Here is a 20,759-nt window from a genome sequence, read left to right on the forward strand (position 1 = left end):
TTAAAACCTTGGTTACCAGTATCTCCAAATATTTATGGGGTGTTTCCTTACCCTTATGAAAAATCCTGGATTCCATCTGGAGCCCTGAATATATCAAGGAAATACCACTAAGGTATTATCCATATATATATTTATCCTGGATAGAGATGAAAGCACCAAAGGCCAAGTAATATAATTTTAAACCATCCTTGGATTATGTTTTCTCTTGTGCCTTGTGCTTAGAAACAGCGGATGAAGTAGTCAACCTGACAGCACTACTTCAGACAGCTGTTGAGGGTCTGTTTGCTGTTTGGGAATGGACTTTCTTCATTCTCAGGAGAACAATTTAAATAATGCAGGCATGCCTAAAGTATTGCAGCTAAAGTGTATGCTACTGAAGGTGGAACAAGGCACTCAGTAGGAGGCTGGTATTACAAAATGACCACTGTCATCATCATTTCTGCAATAGCATTAAGGTTCGCTTACCCACGTCAACATTAGGTGGTCACACGTTTTCTGTGACCAGTTCCAGTTTATTGTACCCTCAAGCAAAGACAAAGGAGTGCAACACTGCATGGTCTTTTGAGGTTTTTATTTTTATACATTTTTTGTATTAAAAAGAAAAAAGCATAATTACCACAAATTACAAAGGACTAAAGCACTACTAGAATAATGAGTCACATCAGCCTAGAAAGCAGATACTCTGAATAATATTACTGTTTATAACACAAGCTCTCATTCAAGTATTTTACATTTTTATCCTCTTCCTTTCCCCCCTCCCCCCAATGTGATGACATGAGTTAAGAATTACATACATGGGATTGTGAATGGCAGGCCATATTAACAAGATCTTTTCCTCCAAGATGGTATATGGTAACAGTTGGTTTAACCTTAAGAATAAATACAGCTGAAAGTGATTGCAAACATTCAGGTTTTGATGGAGAAGGGGTGAGGTTGGAGCACATAAGGAGGAAAAAAAAACCCTGCTCAGGGAGAGCAAGCAGACCAAATAACCTTGATGTCCTTCTCCACTATGACTAAATTTTCAAACATCTATACAAAACAATCATTGCATCATTTGCAGGTTGCTTAGCCATAGATTTAGCAGCTTAATTACAGACTTTACTCTAATGAAATCGCAACCCTCACTATTTAAAGCTCAGCATTGACTTCCAAGTCACAGTCTCATAGGCTGGAGATCCCAACCATCATGGTAGTGCACTACTTCAGGGACAAAGCCAACAAGAGGAGGAGGAATAAGATTCAGCCAGTCCTGATCCACAGCTGCACAAATGCTACTATACAACAGGAAGGCTTTTATGGACAAAAGCTTATGCCAAGAGCAGAGACATCCCTCCTACCCTCCAAGATCTGTGAGTGGCTCAGGCCACCCTGCTGTACTGAAATTTATATTCTGGGAGGATGAATAGATGCAGGAACAATATCATCCAGAGAAATAAAACGAAAAAGGGCAACAGATGGCTATCAGACTTGGAAGAATGAAGTCTGTAAAACCACACAGAATCACCCATGCCCTTCCCATGCCTCCAATCATAGGGCATCCTCATCACAGATACGTCGGTCCTATGTTCAAGTGTCTTCAGAAAATGAAAATGCAAACCAACAGAAATGTTATCTTTATAATTTATTTTGTAAAAAAAAACACTTAATCTAAACCTATGTTGCTGAGATGAACTTTCATGCCACCCCCCCACAAAAAAAACCAATTAAAAATTTAAAAAAATGGAAACCTTTTTGCTATCCCTGCCTTTTAAAATCTAGCTGATTTTTTAAAAAGTTATTGACAGTTTTGAGTTTTAGGAGGAGAATCCATGTGGAGAGATAAAAGAGCACAGCAGTGTTTGTTGCATTATGCAGTTATTTTTGCTTAACCAAAAGAAAACAAAAACAAAAAAAGGCATGAACAATGGCTCCCATCCCATTATTTTATAAAAACTGGTATTTAGTAGAGTATTGAGGTTACTGTGTCATGTTTTAACAGTACGGTCAACTAATTAGAAGAAAAATGAGAAAGTACAGAGACCTGGAAGAACATAACTGCAGATAAAACAAATGTAGGTACAGGAAGAGGAAAGGTAAGGGGGATATAATAGACAGAGCACCAACAATTTTAGTAATAATAAAGGTCACTTACTTCCACTATCTATCATAAACCAGATTTTACACTCCTCATCCAGACCTGTAAGTGTTAAGGACACCAGTTATCCAGCATGAGGCAGACTGTTTAGACATCTTTCTTTCTTTCTTTCTTTCTTTCTTTCTTTCTTTCTTTCTTTCTTTCTTTCTTTCTTTCTTTCTTTCTTTCTTTCTTTCTTTCTTTCTTTCTTTCTTTCTTTCACTACAGGAAAAACAACTGATTTCCTACTAGGAAATATTAGCAGTAGCATCAGATTCAGAGCAATGACAAGTGGCTTCCTGTGTAACAACTGAGGCGCTCTCTGCTGAGAAGGTACAAATACTACAGGGATGAGAGTATGGGAGACCAATGTCTGTTGAACTTGTTCCATACTGTAAATTAAAACATAAATTGAAACAAGTAATTACAACACAGGGATTCCTTTAACAGTTTGTCTTCCTCAAAACTGATATTGGCAAGATCCATTGTGTCTGCTGGGCATGGTGAGGATGAGTGGAAGAGGCTGGGGATAGCAACAGCCATCCAAAGCATGCTGGAGCTTCTTGCCTACTTATGCACACAGGTACTACTGTCTTAAGATGGGGCAAGAAATTCCGTATTCCCTCACAGCAGAAAAAGGCCAGGCTTTCTTAGCAGGGACTAGTCTTCAGTTTGTCTCTTCAACCATGGATAAGAGAGTTAGTGGTCTGGCTTCACTGTGATAATCAGACAGAGACCAACGTGCCTGGCCAATCACCTTAGCCCTTCCCACATGCTTTGCTTCAAAGATAAACACAAGTATGCTCTTTTGCAGCACCAGGCAGTTATCCTTTGCCTTTGCTTCTTCAGCACAGGGCAATGTGCTATTGAAGACACATATCACCCAGTGCCTTTCTCTGAAGTAGGCAAGCCACTGCAAGTGCAACACTTAATGGCTAACAATCGCTGGGAGAATGTTCAAAACCATTTCTTTTTAAAATTAAAAGGAGCTGGCAAAACATATTGGTGATCTCACAACTGCATCTAGCCTGAACACTCAACAAATGTGTGTTCCCCAATTTGGGTAAGCAGGCTAGGGATCTGATGCAAAATAGGTCAGGATCACAACTGAAGCAGTAAATAAAAAGTGTGCTCTTACTTGGCCATGCCATGCATTGTAGAGTCAACCAAGCCTGCTCCATAAACTCCCATTACCAGTGCACCCTGACACAGCTAGAGTATTTGGTTGACAAAACAGGCCTTTACCAGTATGCCTCATTCTTCCATTACCGACATCTATGGCACTCACACAAGGAAAAGTGGTGCACCAACCATTTCCTCCCAACCCTAAATTCACAAATATATGTTCCAAACGGCTAACTGCAAGACGTATCAGCATTCTTTGCTGCCACACGCCTCAGGACCACACTCTTGGCAGTTTTTTGATATACCGTATACACATCTGAAATGTAACCATGAAAAATATAGCATCCTGAAGACCTCTCTCCCCACTCCAACTCACACACTAGGCTTGGATCCACTGAACTGTAGGAGACTGAGTCAACTCTCCCAAATGTTCTTGGTCTCCACCCAATCTAGTAACAGCTTCCACAAACCTCCCCAAACATTGCGGGACCCCACAGTGATTTTTTGGGAATACAAGTACTACAGCTAAATAAAACTGGCAACATACTGTCTATATGCACCTGGAAGTGCCTGCTACTAAAAATCCAGTGGTGGGGCCACAGTGTGTAGAACAACACAAATGATATTTGCATCCATTGCTGTATCCCTTTTAAGACTCAAGTGACAAACTGGAGTGGCACAATGACAAGTAACTTCAGATCTTTTCCCTTTTACTAAATTCTCTGGCTTACAGAACAAGGACAATATAAAAAGGAACAAACAAAATAAAGGGGGGGGGGAGAGACAAAGCAGGTTGTTAGAAACTAGTTGCCTCTATGCAAATGCTTCTATCTTCTCAGATGTTCACTCCTATGGCTCCAAGACATGGCTTGTTAAGAGCTACATGTGCACACTAAATAGTTTCAGACTTCATTCCAACTGTTAACCCAAGGGGGAGGGGGGAACAAGCAAGGCATTTTCTGTCCAGTCCTATTACACTGAGTGGAAGGACACAGGTCCAATAACATGAAGTGATCATCTTATGATGCAAGACAGTCAAGGTGTCTGTAGTCAGGGAAGAGTCTTAAGTGGCTGATCCCTCCTTGGCTACATGGTCAACCCAGGGAAGGAAGGCAGGCTAGCATGCCATTTGTAAAAAGCAACTACAGAGAAAGAAGCCTGCACAGGAAAGTTAACACTTAGCAAGCTGCCTCTGATTTGGAAGCCACCACCACAAACAAAAATCCACCTTGTTTGCATTAAAGCTGATTTCTTTGTGTACACATTCTTCTTCAACCACACATGGTAAGAGCAATAAAATGCCCCTGTAGATCCTCTTTGTGAGAAATACCCATTCCTGGCACATCCACCTGCCTGATCAGGGATAGGAAGAATTCATGAGATGAACAGGCTAGTTCCTGGCCTCTCCTGGTGGGAAAAGGAGGAAAATGGCAGTGCAACTGGAGGTCTGAGGCAATAAGCACATATAGCTGCTGTACCAGGAAGGGCACCATAACAGTTGACACATTTACATCAGCATCAACGACAAGAGCAAAGTCTTAGAATGAAGTGCCCTAGTATCCCCTGCTCCAGAGGTTAACTGTCCATGTGGCGTAAACCAACATTCATCCAGAGGTCAAGAGTACTGATCTACAGTCAATGCCAAGCACAGCCAGGTCAGAGGGGAAATTTCCAGCCACTCCAGGCACGAGTCACTGGACCAGGAAACAGCAGAGGCCATCACTGCCTGGCTGCATTCCAAACAGATATCAGGCTCCAAACCTGCTCAAAGAAATCAGGTAGGCCTCCATGTTCCCAACTCCACAATAAGGCAACTTATTTTCAAGGAAGGAAGCAAAGAAACATTAAAAAAACACCAAGTTTGTGGGGGGGGGGGTTTGTTTTGTTGTAAAGAGAAAGCTCTTTCAGCAAATTCTCATCATGAGATTAGAATTCCTATGTGAAGGGAGACAATGTGCACGTTTATGTTCTACCCATACCACAAAAGGAATGGAGCAAGCCCAAGGTGAGGTGGGCCTGCATTCGGCCAAGGTCCTTTGGTTGACTTCCAGTAGCTAGTCTATGATGGAAAAGGAGAGCAGCATGGAAGGGAGCCATAACAGAAGTGACACTGATGACAGTGGCAAAGAGACTTCTTGTGCATTGTCGTGCCTGCTGGGCTTAGAAAGCCAAAAACAAGGCTTGTTTCCAAATGGAACTTTGTGGTTCTGCCTGCCACTCCAGCTTCCAAGCGGGCTGCATAGCTGATCAGTGTTCAATGTGATGAGGAGGAGTTGGATCATGTGGCTGCACAATGCAGAATTGTTTTGGTTAATCCCAAATCAATAATTTAAATATATATATATATATATATATATATATATATATATATATATATATATATATATATATATATATATATATATATATATATATATATATATATATATATATATATATATATATGTATATATCCCAACCCTACCCCCGAAAGGCAATAAGACATGAAAACATGGGGCTCTGGCTCCTACCAATGACTTAATCACAGCGAGGAAAAAGAATGCTTTCAACTTGGATCATCTTGTTTCTCCAGCCAACAAGAGAAATCATGAGCATTGTAGTTCCCACCTCCCGCAAGCAGCCTAGTCTTGAACACCCACATTCAAAATCCTTTCCTGTCCCTGCCCCCCTTTTCATCAGAAGTTCTGGTGTGTCTATTTCCCCATTGTTTGAGCTTCCACAGTTGTTGTGGAAACGGCATGTGGCTGGCTCAGGTTTTTGGCATCCTCCTGCACAGACTGGCTGGATGAGGCAGGGGCTTGGCTAGAGGAGGCAGGAGCTTGATTGCAAGGAGTCTGGCTGACTGATTTGCTGGAAGACTGGGATGGATATCGCTTCCGTCCATCTACTCCCAATGCTGATGGATATCTCTTGTGGCTACATTCTTCTCCTATAGGGGGCTGAAATAAATAAATAAATAAACAAATAATAAATAAATAAATAATCAGCTGAATTATACAACACTTCTTAAGCATCTCAAATTCTAAGGCACGTGTAGTATTCTGACATCTTGTTTACAAAATGAGGCCTTGAGCTGCTATATGTGCTTTCAATTATGCCTTAAGAGTAAAAACTGCAGCCATCATTAGGGCTCTTATTGGTTGTATTTCCCAGGCAGATTCAGCAGAAGAAAGATATAGAAAAGAGAAATGGAGAAAAATGGCAGATAAGAAAAACAACAGGAGAAAAAGTGGAAGCTATCAGTAGTCAAGACGTCTAGTCAAAGTGGTCATAGTGCATCTAGTCAAGGTTATGTTATTCCCAGTTGCAATGCATGGCTGTGAAAGTTGGACCATAAGGAAGGCTGAGCGTCAAAGAATTGAGGCTTTTGAACTCTGGGGCTGGAGAAGACTCTTGTGATTCCCTTGGACTGCAAGGCGAACAAATTGGTCAGTCCTAGAGGAGATCAGCCCTGCCTGCTCCTTAGAAGGCCAGATCCTGAAGATGAAATTCAAATACTTTGGCCACCTCATGAGAAGGAAGGTCTCCCTGGAGAAGGGAGCGATTGAGGGCAAAAGAAGAAGGGGATGACAGAGAATGAGGTGGCTGGATGGAGTCAAACTTAAATGGACTTCGGGGAATGGTAGAGGACAGGAAGGCCTGGAGGATCATTGTCCATGGGGTCGCGATTGGTCGGACACGACTTAGCACCTAACAACAACAAATCAGTGGTCAACTAACACTGTTCTCATTATAAATCTGGAAATCGACCTACATTTGTTCCAGATAATTTGCCTAAAAGGAAACCACCCTCTTCCTAAAAGGTTTCATCAGACCATTTCAACTTCAAGCTGCTTTATGTTTGGACATGAGGACAAGCAAAAACAGTGAAATGAACTGTTCAGACCCACTCCATCTTTAAACCTCCCCCCGCTCCAGAGGAGCGGGAGGAATAAAGGAGTAAGGGCAAGTGGGGAGGAGTTAGGGCGGGACCTGTCCGGGATAAAAACTCGAAGGGCCCAATCAGGAGCAAAGCGCGGCTCCCCATTGGCTGGTTGGCCCAGCCTTGCCTGGGCCGGCCGGGGAGTTGCCGCTCAGAGGAAGAAGCCTTCCCCAGCGGTAAGTCCTCCGGCCAGCTTCCCCTCGCCCAGGGAGCCTTCTGCCGGGCCCGGGGGCAGGCTCGCCTGCCCTTGGGCCCACCAGAAGGCCACAAAGCCCACTCCCGAAGTCCCGAGCCTTCTGCCAGGCCCTGGAGCAGCCGAGACTGCCCCTGGGCCCAGCAGAAGGTCCCAAGCCCACCTACCTTACTCTGTTCCTCCCTTCCTCCCAGCATTCCCTTTCTCCTTCCCTTCCTCCCAGCATTCTCTTTGTTTTTCCCTTTCTCCCTTCCTCCCTCTTTTCCATCTGCCTCTTTCTGGCTACTGTTTCTCTCCCTCTTCTTCTGTCTCTATCTTCCTCCCTTTCTTTCTGTCTTTCTGTCTCTCTCCTTTTCCTCCTTCCTTCGCCCCACTAACTGTCTAACTGTTCTGTTCTGCATTCATTCAGTGGGTTCTTTCTGGAGGCAATCAGGGAAGAACTATGCTCAAAGAAGCAGGAAGTCTCCATAAAGAGCCAGTCAGGACATTGGAGGGAGAGTATTCGAAAACCATCAGGCACTTCCTAAATGAGCTATGCTAAATATACATCTCTGATGCTCCCTGCAGGATAGTCTTCTATTGTCGATTCTTGTACACTGTAAAACTTGTCTATTCCCTGCAGTCCAACTGAAGGGGACTTACAGTCTGGCCTCTTTTCTTTTCTTTTTTAGTTAATATTCATTGATTATATATATATATACACACACACACAAGATTGTCATTGATTAATTGATTCTCTCGAGAGATTCATCCCCCCTCCCTCACCTCCATTCAATCATTGGTTAGTTTGATAGTCCACTAAGAGCTTCCACTGCTTCTGGAATTCATTTTCCGGTCGGCTATTCACTGTCAGTCTCGCCAATTTAGCAAAGTCAGATAGCTTTTCTAGCCAAAGTTTTGTCGTGGGTATCGTCTTCACTTTCCAATTTTTAGCCAACAGTATTCTGGCCGCCGTTGTAGCATAAAAAAATACTAATCTTGCCTGTACCGGCAGATTGTCCGGAAAGAAACTTAGTAAGCAATACTCAGGTTTCATTACAAACTTAATTTTTAGCATGTTTTCTAGCTCCAAGTGAACCTTGGACCAATACTTATACACCCTATGATACCTCCACCACATGTGAAAAAATGATCCCACCTTCTCCTGACACTTCCGACATTTGTTATTACCCCTATTGGACATCCTTGCTAAAGCTTTTGGTGTTAGGTACCAACGATAAAACATTTTATACCAATTCTCCCTAACAGCCTGACTCCTAGTTAGCTTTGGTATCTTATTTCATATCCCTTCCCAAGTTTCTAAAGAGATTTGAGTTTTGAGGTGCATCTTCCATTTAATCATGCAGTTCTTAATAGACTCTGTTTCAGTCTCATATTACAAGAGTATTTTATAAATTTGTTTTTGTAAGTGGGGTTTGTCCTGCATAATGATTTGCTCAAACTCCGTTAGGGATATTTTAACAGCCTTTGAAGTTCCAAATTCCGTTTTGAGTCTCGACTTCAGTTGGTTATATTCTATCCATTGTAATGGAATTCCTCCTTCATTCAGAGTTTGAAGGTCTTTTAGTCTGCCTGTGTTAGTTAAGATGTCTATATACTTCAGACAGGATATCCTTGTTTGCTGTTGAGCGGTGAAATAGCTTCAATTGGTGATTTTATTAGGGAGCATGTTGTCGATAATCTACCCTTATATCTTAGCCAAATCTTCAAGGCACCATCAAACCATAGGCTGTTCTTTATTTTCTTCTTTTTGTTTTCTGACTTGAAGATGGCCAAAGAGTTTCATGCAAGCTTGATCCCAATCCAGCCTTATCTAATGCTAAATCTTTGAACATTGGGTTAATCATCCAATCCGCTAGCATAATTAACATCGCAGCATGTGCATATAGTTTTAAATTTGGCACAGCCTGTCCCCCTCTCTTTTTGGCATCTTGCAACACTCTGGTAGCGATCCTTGGTTTCTTATATGCCCAAATAAATTTATTCAGTTTGGATTGCCATCTATTCAATTGCTTATCACCAAGTGCTATGGGTAAGGTTTGAAAAAGAAAATTTAGTTTGGGTAACACATTCATCTTTATTGCAGCTATGCGGGCAGACCATGAGATCTTCAGTTTGGACCAAACTGTTAAATCTTGTTTGATTGCCTGCCATAACTTCCCATAATTATTTGTTATGAGCTCTGATATATCTTTACTCAAATATACTCCTAAATATTTAACCATTTTAAGATTAACTTCACATCCAGATTTACTTTTTATTAAATCTATTTCCGAGTCCGACATTTCTTGTAATAGTATTTTTGTTTTAGATCTATTAACTCTGTACCCAGCATATGAGCCAAAGATGTTTAACAATTCAAAAAGAGCTGAGACAGATGTTAAAGGTTCTGTTAAAATGCAGACAACATCATCTGCATAGCATTTAAGCTTGAATTCCTCTCCTCTAACCTTCAAACCAACAATATTATCAGAGGATCGTATTAAGGTTGCAAGAATCTCTAAGATCAAGTTAAATAGTAGAGGCGATAGTGGACAGCCTTGCCGTGTTCCATTTTTAATCATAATTATATCTTCTGTTAGCATGCCATTAACCAATAACCTGGCTTTTTGTGTAGACTATATGCTTGCAACCAAGTAAAAAATATATTTCCACAGTCCATTTTTCGTAGTGTTTCCATTAGGAAGTCCCAATAGACGTTGTCAAATGCCTTTTCTGCATCTAGAAACAAAAAGGCAATTCTAGTTCTTTGAATTCGAGCAAAGTCCATTACAATCAAAACAAATCTTAAGTTATGCCTCATCAGTCTTCTTGGGATAAAACCAGTTTGATCTGGGTTCATTACGTCACCTATACATTTATTCAATCTCTCAGCCAAAATTTTTGCAAAGATTTTATAATCAATGTTTAATAGTGAGATAGGTCTGTAGGAATGTGGAGAGGATCAATCTCCTCCTTCCTTTGGTATTAGAGAGACAGAGGTCCATTGCCATGATTCAGGCAGTTTCTTATTTGGGTTCTCAATAACTTCATTCAACAGTTGGATTAGAATCTTTAACCGCTCCTATTAAATAAAAGCGTAAGTCCACCTGGGGAGGAGTTAGGGCGGGCCCTGTCCAGGATAAAAACTCAGAGGGCCCAATCAGGAGCCACAAAGCGGCTCCTGATTGGGCCCTCCGAGTGTCCATCCAGGGCCAATGGGGAGGCGCGCAAAGTGCCTTACTATTGGCCCCTCACCAGGACAGACCAAAATTCCATTCACCCAGCCCAGTCTGGCTGCCAGTCTGCTCCTGACCACCGCAGGGAGAGGAAGTCAGCAGGGCTGCCAAGGGGGATGAGAACAGAGGCTTGGACAGGCTGCGCCAGCCTTTTTCGCCCGAAGGCTGTCCTAACTGTCATGTCCAACTGCAAATTGCCTCAGAATCCTGACAGATCTGGCAGGAGGCTGCAGAGTGCTCCCCCCCCCCCCTTCAGGCCTGCTGTGAAGGAGCCTCTGACAGGCCCTGACTGACGGGAGGAGGTCTTTCCAAGAGCAACGCAGGGAAGTCTGAGTACCTTCCTTTTGAGGGGGGGGGGGACTTTCCCCTTCTGCCAAACAGTTGCCTGACAGGGAGGCCACAGAAAAGCCCCTTCTCACTTAAAATATTGCTCTGCCCGGAGGTTAGACACAGCCAAGCCATGTGTCTTTCTTCTTTGCAACTCTCTGCAGATTTGAGGCCACTGTACAGTGTTATTCTCCAGAGGAAACTGGCTCTTTTGTTTCCTGTTTCATCTGGACAAAAACCCTGTGCAGTAGGCCTCAAGTCTTTCAATTCAACAACAACCTGTGTGGGAAGCCTTAAATGTTTCTTCTCTACCACAACCCTGTCCAAAGTAGCCCTTTCTGCCTGGGGAGCTGATCTTTATACTCTGCAGGTGAGCTGCAATTCCAGAAGCTCTCCAGGCCACACCTGTACGTTGGCTACCCCTGGGTTGGAAATATTCCTGGAGGTTTGGAGGTGGGACTTCAAAATCATACAATGTCTCAAATGAGCCATTTTTGGCCTGCAGTTGGTAGGGAGTGGTGCAGGAGTGTCCCTCCTGGCTTATGGGTTATGGCCAGCCCTTACCAGCAAATGTTTGTATTCTGGGGCGCAGACAGGCAGACCAGCATCAGTCCTGTGAGTCTGGAAAGTCCAGGAAGATCTAAATAAACATTTACAGCCTGAAACTGTAAATAGAGAACAAGTAAATGTCTGGAGACACATAGTAACTGAAATTACTTATTGGCCTGGCAAATAACCTTGGCCTGGCAAATAAAAAAACAGTATAAAAAACCTTACTAAGGTCAAGACTGCTCTGCACATCAATGTTTGGATTGTTTGGATACCAAAGGAAGGAGGAGATTGATCCTCTCCACATTCCTACAGACCTATCTCACTTTCCAACGATTGGAAAATGCTTTGAGACACCTGAGGCCTGCTGGGTCACTGCGGACCATTCCCAGTTCTCTCAGATCTCTCACAACCCCACATACCTCAAAGGTTGACTATTGTGGAGAGACGAATGGAAAAGGTGTTTGTAAACCGCTTTGAGAGTCCTTTGGGTAGTAAGCAATAGGGTACAAAAATCTGTTCTTCTAAGGAGCAACCATGAAAGAAGCATGTGGGCACATAACATTTTACCAACAGTGAAAACATGGGAGATTGAGGGAACAGGGTGGACACCTGTGTACTGTGACTACCCCATGAGTATTAGGGCAGAGGGGCATTTCGGTGAACATGGCCTAATTCACACAAGAAGGGAAATGACACAGAACTGGGTGGAATTGGTTACCATGTAATCTTCCTCTAAGAAGAGTCTCCAGTCTGATTTTTCCCTTCACATATCTGAGGACATGGCTCTGGAAAGCTCATCTGTAACCACTATGCCAAAATTTCCAAAGGTCAGTCCTCTCCTACACTCAACGAACATTCCACACCACAGGTTCTTGACACCAATATCTCCACACCCATGCCCTCATTTGCCACCATGCCACCACAACCTCCCACACAACACACACATTCAACCCCATGCCCTTACAGACTGGACAACTCCTCCCCTTCCTCTTCCCACTGCCAAGCTCTAGTGCCCGTTGTATTCTTGGATACAACGGGCTTTGCCCCTAGTATACATATAAGATAAAAGTGGTATTCTTCCCCCCACACCCAATTTTCACTATCTTGACAGCGCAAATCAGACTAATGGTGCATTTGTGTATAAAACACAAATTTCTGTTGGTCTTTTGCACTTTGACCCAGCAGAAGAAATAGCCCAAACTGGAATGGAAACTGATAAGACAGTTCATTAGCAATCTTTAATGGTGCTAGCTGCTTTGGAATGATAGGTGGAACCACATCACACACTGTGTAGATTAGGAGTGTCTGTTAATAGTAGGGTAGCTGATATATATCTTTCATGAACACATGAAACCAGTATTTGTTGTCAATGGTGTTTCATCAGACTGGAGGGAGGTGAGTAGCGGGGTACCTCTACTCATATAAGGGGCAATCTAACAAAAATGTGTGAGACAGAGTCAGGGCAGCCAGAACCACACGGACAGAGTCTCGCATGGTATGGGATACGGTGGAATCTTCCCTCTAAGACCTTTGAGGGGAAAGCATTCATTTCAGGAGAAAAGCTCTTCTCAGGGGTGGGACATCAAGAAGATACAAATATGTAGGCATAATATTTCTCTGCATAGTGATGCCAAAGAATGCTGGTGAGCAGACTCGAGGCTGGGTAGGTATGAGTTCCTGCTGTTCATGGTCTAATATTCTCTGTTTAATAATCCGGAAGATACATTTTTCTTCCAGAGGTAGTAGGGAGTTCAGATCGATGCCAATGGAGACTAATTTTTCTTCAATGGCCTGGAACCATCAAAATTTAAGAGGGTCACTTTTCAGACAAGTTAAAAGGCTGCCGGTTTCTAGCGCGAAAGGTAATTTCCAGAAATATCTTATATTTTTATTTATCAAAATCTGGCGCAAGAAATGGAGCTGCGCCCTCTTTCGCAGAGTTTCCACCAGTAAGTCTTGAAAGACCTGTATCTCTTGCTTCTCTATAATAAAAGGTTCTTCACGGTTTTAGTCTGAAATACATTCTTAGTTCTTTTACTTTCAAAGGTCACCATAACACACCTAGGCTGATCCTTGCATATTGCTGCTCTGGAATTGACTCTGTATAGTTTCTCCAATGAGATATCTTCTTCAGGGAGGTATTGTTGTAACGCTTTTGTAAGATCTAGCTTGAGATCCTGCTTACCAAATGATTATTTAATTCCCCTGAGTTTTAAGTTCTTTGATCTTCTATCTATTTCTAATACTTCTAATTTTTCCTCCGTGGATTGTTTCCAGGCCTGGAGTTCTTCAATCTCTTTTTCCTGCTCTAAGCTTTTCTGAGTTGTCTTCAACTGTCAGTTTAAGACCATCTATCCTGCCTGACAACTCAGTTTTACAGTAATATATTTCTTTAAACATTTCTTTTGACTACTGCTTTAGTAAATCTTCTGTATATGTTTTTAGGTCTCTGCTTTGTTTTTCCAACAATCTAGCTATTTGTGCCATATCAAGAGATCTTTCCTCATTCGAGTCTTCCACTTCAACCTCCACCTCAATATCTTTATCCTTTTCCCCCTTAGCTCTCTTGACCTTAGTGGCTCCAGCCATTTCCCTTTTGCGTTTCCAAAAGGTTACTACGTCTGCTGTTAGTTTCTTAATTGGGGATCTAACTGTCTTAGGGAACTTCCTTTCTTTTTCTGGCATAAACAATTTAAGATTCAAAGTTAAATAGTAATGCTGATGCTGATAGCAGTACAGGACAGTTAATATAATTACTTCAAGGCTAGTTCTCAGTTAAACAGTATTATTCCTTAATTAATTCCTTCACAATTTGCCCCGTTCCAACAGTAAAGGGTAAGCTTTGAGTTGCTTTGAGCAATCAGCTTATACAATTCTAAACAATACCTGAAAGAATTTACAATAACTATTAATCAGTTGTAAGAATATCTTAATTCTATTTCTAAGCTATATATCTACTATTTAACCTACAAATATTAAATACCGTATTTGCCGGCGTATAAGACGACTAGGCGTATAAGACGACCCCTCAAGATTTCCACTCAAAATATAGAGTTTGTTACATTACATTACAGTATTATGGGCCAATATGGGCAGCTATGTCTATCCCAACTGAAGTGTACCCGGCGTATAGGACGAGCCCCCCCACTTGGAGGCATGTTTTTCAGGGGGGAAAAGTAGTCTTATATGCCAGCAAATACTGTACATTAGATACATGAAAGACAAAGCTGAGATTGTGCGGGGGTAGGAAAGGGGAAAAATCAGTAAAGAGAATGGGGAAACAACCAAAAGGAAAGCAACCCCACCCTCAAACTTTTCACTCGTCGTCTACTCACACTTTGTTTGTCTCAGTTTGTAGTTTGTGATCCAGAGAGCGTGTTTCTAAGATTTTCAGAAGTCCCAAGTAATTATTTTGCGATGTTCAGTGTATCTGATATCCAGAACGGGAAAAAGGAAAAGAAAAGGGAAAGGGAAAGGGTAGTGGTGGGCTGGGAGGGAAGTAAAGAGCTGAAAAGGCAACGGCGTTTTCTGAGCCCCTTTCTTCCAAGCGGCTTGTGACCCAGGGACAATCCCCCGCGGGCCAGTCGAGGTCTCTATTGATCCAGTAGGGTCTTTAGAGAAGACTTTGGTGCCACTTGCAGTTCTCACCAGCGTCTATGTCGGGGACCCGCTTGCTAACTGAAAAACCAGGGTGCCCCTTTGAAGAAAACGTCACGCCAGGCCTGGTGAACGATACAACAGGAACAAGCTTTATTTCAGCAACGTGGAGTCCGCTGGTATGGAGTAAGAGCTTCCACCGAACTCCAGGTGGAAGCTCCCTTTTATACAAAACCCACCTCCTTAGGCTGTATTGCCCCACCCAGTACTTGCGGAGGGAACATGCTGATACAATCATGACTCATGCACATATGCGAGGTTTTCCGGGGTTCCTGATGGCCCATTTTCCTGGAACAAAGGGCCATCTCCGGGCCCTTGTCAAAAGGTGGAGGGGGACATTGAGGTTCTTTAGCGGCCATTGCCACCTCAACGATCGGGTGGGGCGCCCAGCTGCCGGCTTGCCTATGATCACCATGCCCTACCTCCGTGATCGCGGGCGCCTCTGATGGCGGGGTTCGGTCCGGTTCCCCAGCCACCAAGGACCGAACCACGACATTCTGCCCCCCCAAAGGTCCATTCTCCAACCCCCCGGGACGGCCAGGATACCGCTTGTGGAAACGTTCAGTGAGTCGGGGCGCAAGGACGTCCGCTGCCCAGACCCATTCCCGGTCCCCCAAAGCGAAGTCCTTCCATTCCACGAGGTACTGCAACTTCCCCCTGTGGAGTCTAGAGTCCAGGATATCCGCCACCTCGTGGTGCTCCCCCCCCGGCAGGACCTCGGGCGCTGGCGGGGAAAACACGGGGTGCCAAACGTCACCGTCCGGAGTTTTTTTTAGAAGGCTCACGTGAAAGACGGGATGGATGTGCCGGAGGTTCTTGGGGAGCTTGAGCTTGACCGAAACTTCGTTGATCGGGGCCAAGACCTCGAAAGGCCCCAAAAACCGAGGGCCTAGCTTCTTGCTGGGCAAATTCAACCGTAGGTTCCGGGTGGAAAGGTAAACTCGATCCCCCGGTCGGATCTCTTCAGCTGGTCGTCTCTTCCGGTCGGCGTCCTCTTTCTGCGCTGCCTTGACTTTGTGGAGCTGCTCCTGCAGCGACTTCCAGCAGCTCCCGGCACGCTTCCCCCACTCGCGAAGGTCGGCCGATTCCCGGGCGGGGACCTCTCCAAGCTCCGGGAAGTGTCTCAGGTCTGTCCCGTAGACGACGGCAAAAGGCGACATCTCCGTGCTGCTGTGGTCTGCGTTGTTGTACGCGAACTCGGCCAGGGGGAGCAGGGGCACCCAGGTGTCTTGATGATAGGAACCGAAACACCGCAAGTACTGCTCCAGTACTTGATTAACCCGCTCGGTCTGCCCGTCCGTCTGGGGGTGGTAAGCGGAGCTCAGCCCTTGCTCGATGTCTAACAGGCGCAGGAAAGCTTGCCAAAACCGGGACACGAATTGTGAGCCCCGATCGGAAATCACCTTGTCCGGCAGCCCGTGCAGTCGGAACACGTGATCCAGGAACATCCGAGCCAACTGTGAGGCACTGGGGACACTGGCGCAAGGAATGAAATGGGCCTGTTTGGAAAATAGATCTACCACCACCCAGATCACCGTTTTCCCCTTGCTGGGAGGCAAGTCTGTTATAAAGTCCATGGAGATCACTGACCACGGCCGGGTCGGGACCTCGAGCGGGTGCAGCAGACCTTTCGGCTTGCCAACCCCCGGCTTGCAGGTCAGGCAGACAGGACAACCACTGACGTAAGCTTTTGTGTCCCGCCGCAGACTGGGCCACCAAAACCGCCGCCGGGCCAACTTCCAGGATTTTACGAAACCGAAGTGCCCGGCGGTCTTAGCATCGTGGCAGAGGCTGAGGGCTTCCCGTCGTAGCCCTTCCGGGACGTAGACAGCCTCCCCCCTCCGCCAGAGACCGGAGTCCAAAATCAAAGAGTCCCGGAGCTCAGCCAGCTCCTCGTCTGTCCCGTAGGCTGCCACTAGGCGGTCTCGGAGCGGGGCGGTCGCCGGGTCGGGCTCCCATTCCTCCCTGGCCCGACGCCTAGTGACGACCCCCCGTCCCAGCTGCTCCTCACCAAACACGGACCGGGTGCAGGGAGCGTACCCCTCCCCATAATGCGGCAGACGGGAGAGGGCGTCCGCGAGGAAATTCTCTTTGCCGGGGATGTGACCAAGCTTGAAATTGTACCGCGAAAAGAACTCCGCCCACCTCATCTGTTTGGCGTTCAGGGATCGCGGTTGCCGGAGCGCCTCCAGATTCTTGTGATCTGTCCAGACCTCGAACGGCTCCTCTGTTTCCTCCAGCCAATGCCGCCATTCGGTGAGGGCGAACTTAATCGCAAACGCCTCCTTCTCCCAGGTAGACCAGTTCCGCTCCGTTTCGGCGAATTTTCGTGAGAGGTAGGCCGCCGGCCTCAGCTGTCCCGCCTTGTCTCGCTGCAGGAGAACCGCCCCGGCTGCTGCGTCGCTGGCGTCGACTTGTACCACCATCGGCTGGGTTGGGTCGACGTGCAGTAGCGTGGGCTCAGACGCGAAAGCTTGCTTGAGGGCCAGGAACGCTGCCTCAGATTTCTCATTCCAGCCGAGCGCTGCGCTGGGCCGCGTGGCGCGAGGACCTCTCCCCTTGGTACCTAGCAAGTCCGTGAGGGGAGCCACTACGGAGGAGTATCTGGGGATGAAGCCTCTAAAAAAGTTAGCAAACCCCAGGAAGCTTTGTAGCTGTTTCCGGGTGCGGGGCCTTTCCCAGGCCAGCACCGCCTGCACCTTCTCGGGGTCCATAGCTATGCCCTGGGCTGAGATGCGGTAGCCCAAATAGTCCAGGGAGGGACGGTGGAATTCGCACTTAGCCAGCTTCACGTATAGGTGGTTTGCCAGCAGGCGCTTTAACACCTCCCTCACCAGGGTCACGTGCTCTTGGGGATCTTGGCTGTAGATCAGGACGTCATCCAAATAAACAACCACCCCCTGAAACAGAAGGTCCTGCAACACCTCATTAATTAGACTCATGAAAACCCCAGGTGCCCCGCTTAAACCGAACGGCATCACTTTAAATTCGAATTGTCCCAATTGACAGTTAAACGCTGTTTTCCACTCATCCCCCTCCCGGATGCGTACCCGGTAGTACGCCTCCCTTAGGTCCAGCTTAGTGAACAGAGTCCCTTTGCCCAGCCGGGCCAGCAAATCCGGGATCAGCGGGAGGGGGTAAGCGTTCCCCGCTGCGATGGCGTTGAGGCCCCGGTAGTCCTGGCACAGCCGTCGGGACCCATCCTTTTTCCGGACGAACAAGACTGGAGCTCCCATGGGACTGGAAGCGGGCCGGATGAAACCTCGGGCCAGATTTTTACCCAAAAACTCCCGGAGGTCCTTGAGCTCACCCTCACTCATCTTGTAGATGCGCCCTTTGGGTAGTACCGCCCCCTCTGGGATGTTGATAGCGCAGTCCGTGCGGCGGTGTGGGGGTAGCTCGTCCGCTTCCCGCTCGCTGAAAACGGCTGCGAGGTCTCGGTACTCTGGCGGGACCTCGGGCTCTGGTATCTCCTGCTGCGCCGCCGCCGCTCCCCTGGGACGCGCCGCCGTCCTCTTGTGGCTGGAATTCTCGTGGGGGACCCGATGCCGTGCACCCACCGTCAAGTCGAACTTCAGGGTCCCCGCCCGCCAGTCCACCACGGGGTTGTGTTCCTTCAGCCAATCCAGGCCCAACACCGCCCGATATCCCGCTACGGGGACCTGGATCAGCCACCGCAGCTCTTGGTGGTCCCCTATGTGGATGGCGATAGGACCCACCTCCTCCCCGAAAGGTCCCCCCTGAATCGGGCTGCCGTCCATCTGGACGAAAACCAGGGGAACCTTCCGAATGCGCTTCGGTAGCCCCAAAGCCCGGGCTATCTGGGGGTGGACCATGCTGTGGTCGCATCCAGAGTCCAAAAGAGCCTCCCCCACCCAACTTAGTCCGTTCTCCGGGTTCCGGAGCTCTAAAATTACCACGTTCGGAGGTCGCGCCTCATGCTGTAGGGGTTTTCCCTCGCACCGCGGGACCTGCTGCCCGGCGCCGTCTACAGCAGGTCCTGGCCGTTTCCCGTCGCCTGGGCGCTTCCCGGTTCGTTGCGGAGGTCCTCCGCCCGGCGTGCCTGCTGGGGGTGTGTCGCACCTCCCCCCTGGGAGAGCCCGCGGTCCTCCCCCCCTTGCCGATGGCACGCTGCTGCGAAATGTCCTGACCCCCCGCATTTCAGGCACAGACCTTCCCGGCGTCTCCTTTCCCGCTCGGGGTTCGGGGGTCGTTTGGGGCGAGAGTTGTCGGGGCCCGGTCTCAGCGCCTCGGCTGACCCGCCTTTTGGCCTCCCGGGGGGGTGCGGCGGCCCAACCCAGGCTGGCTTCCAGCTTGGCGACCACAAAACACCACCCCTCCAGTGTAGACAGATCTTCTTCCGTCCCCTTGATCACGGCCCATTCCCTAAGCTTCGGGTTAAGGCCCTCCCGGAAGTACTCGATTTGGGTCTCCTCGTTCCAGGAGAACACCTTGCCTGCTTCCCTCCGGAAAATGTCTATATAGTCCATAACCCCCCTAGTACCCTGTCGAAGTCCCTTGATCCGACTCTTTGCCTTGTCCTCAGCCTGGGGGTCCTGGAATCGTCGGCGGAGCGCGACCACGAAGTCCTGCAGGTCCCGAGTTGCCGGGTCGCCGCGCTCGGCCAACCCTAGGTACCACTGACCCGCCTTGCCCTGGAGACACGAGGCCACCCCCCAGACCAAGTCCTCGGAGTCCTCATACCGGTCTCCATACCTCCGGGCATGCGTCAGCGCGTGGAGGAGGAACTGCGGGAGGTCGTCCGGCGTCCCGTCGAAACGCGCCTTAAGCTCTGGGGGGGAACGTTTTGGAGAGTAGTCCGACCCCCTCCGGATCCGGGATTCTCGGCGTCCGCCGTCTCGTCCTGCTCCGCTCCACCGGCTACCAACTTGCCCAACGACGCCGTGCCGCTCCCTGCCTTGCACGTCGCTCCTGCGTTGGTCCGGCTCTCGCCGCCCCGTCGGCTCCCCCGCTCCCCCGAGATCCTCTGCTGTCTCGCCTCTCCGCTGGCCGTCTCGCCTACTCGGGACTGAAAACTGCTCCGGGTCGGGGTCCGGGGCCCGCTCACCAGTGCCGGGCTCGTCCTCGTCGCTGGAGACGTCCTCACTCGACGCGATCCCCTCCGCCGTTGTATTACCAGTCCCTCCGGGCCCGGCCCGAGCTTGCTCACGGGCTTCAGCTGCCTGCAAGCGCCTGGCCAAGTCCGCCATGGCCCGCCGCAGGTCCTCTAGGGATTCCTCAGGTCCTACCGGGCGAAGCGCCTGCCTCAGCTGGGTGTCCCAGGTTGGGGCCAACCCCCCAGACCTCGGCGCGCTCCCCGCCGTGCTTGGGAACCCCATGGCCCGGCGCCTTCCCTTGGCCGCCACTGCCGAGGGTCTCGGGGTCCCGGACAGCTGCTCCTGGCCCCCCGATTTTCGGAGGAAATCTCCCGGGGACATTAAACTCATGTTCCCGGGGTTCGTGGGGGTCGAGACCGCCCCGTTGCTTGAAAACGCCATCTCTGGATCCGTCCCGATAAGCGCTCGGATGCGATGCCGACCCTGGAGTTCGGTGGGAAGCTCTTACGATGTCGGGGACCCGCTTGCTAACTGAAAAAACCAGGGTGCCCCTTTGAAGAAAACGTCACGCCAGGCCTGGTGAACGATACAA

General features: G+C 47.7%; 1 protein-coding gene across 8 annotated transcripts in view; it reads right to left on the bottom strand.

Annotated features, from left to right (window-relative positions):
• Window positions 1-556: 556 nt before the first annotated feature.
• The window catches only part of LARP1 (La ribonucleoprotein 1, translational regulator), a 170,970-nt gene continuing 150,767 nt past the window's right edge, over window positions 557-20,759 (bottom strand). For 6 of the 8 annotated variants that reach the window (XM_077326461.1, XM_077326459.1, XM_077326458.1 and 3 more), the window contains exon 19: window positions 557-6,180. In XM_077326461.1, coding sequence (XP_077182576.1) covers window positions 5,935-6,180 — 246 coding nt within the window. In that variant the 3' untranslated portion in view covers window positions 557-5,934. Of the gene's footprint in view, window positions 6,181-10,061; window positions 10,078-11,465; window positions 11,567-20,759 lie in introns of those variants that run through there. The other 2 variants (XM_077326462.1, XM_077326463.1) reach the window with 2 other exon arrangements.

The sequence above is a fragment of the Paroedura picta genome, chromosome 3, assembly GCF_049243985.1.
Source record: "Paroedura picta isolate Pp20150507F chromosome 3, Ppicta_v3.0, whole genome shotgun sequence".
NCBI lineage: Eukaryota > Metazoa > Chordata > Lepidosauria > Squamata > Gekkonidae > Paroedura > Paroedura picta.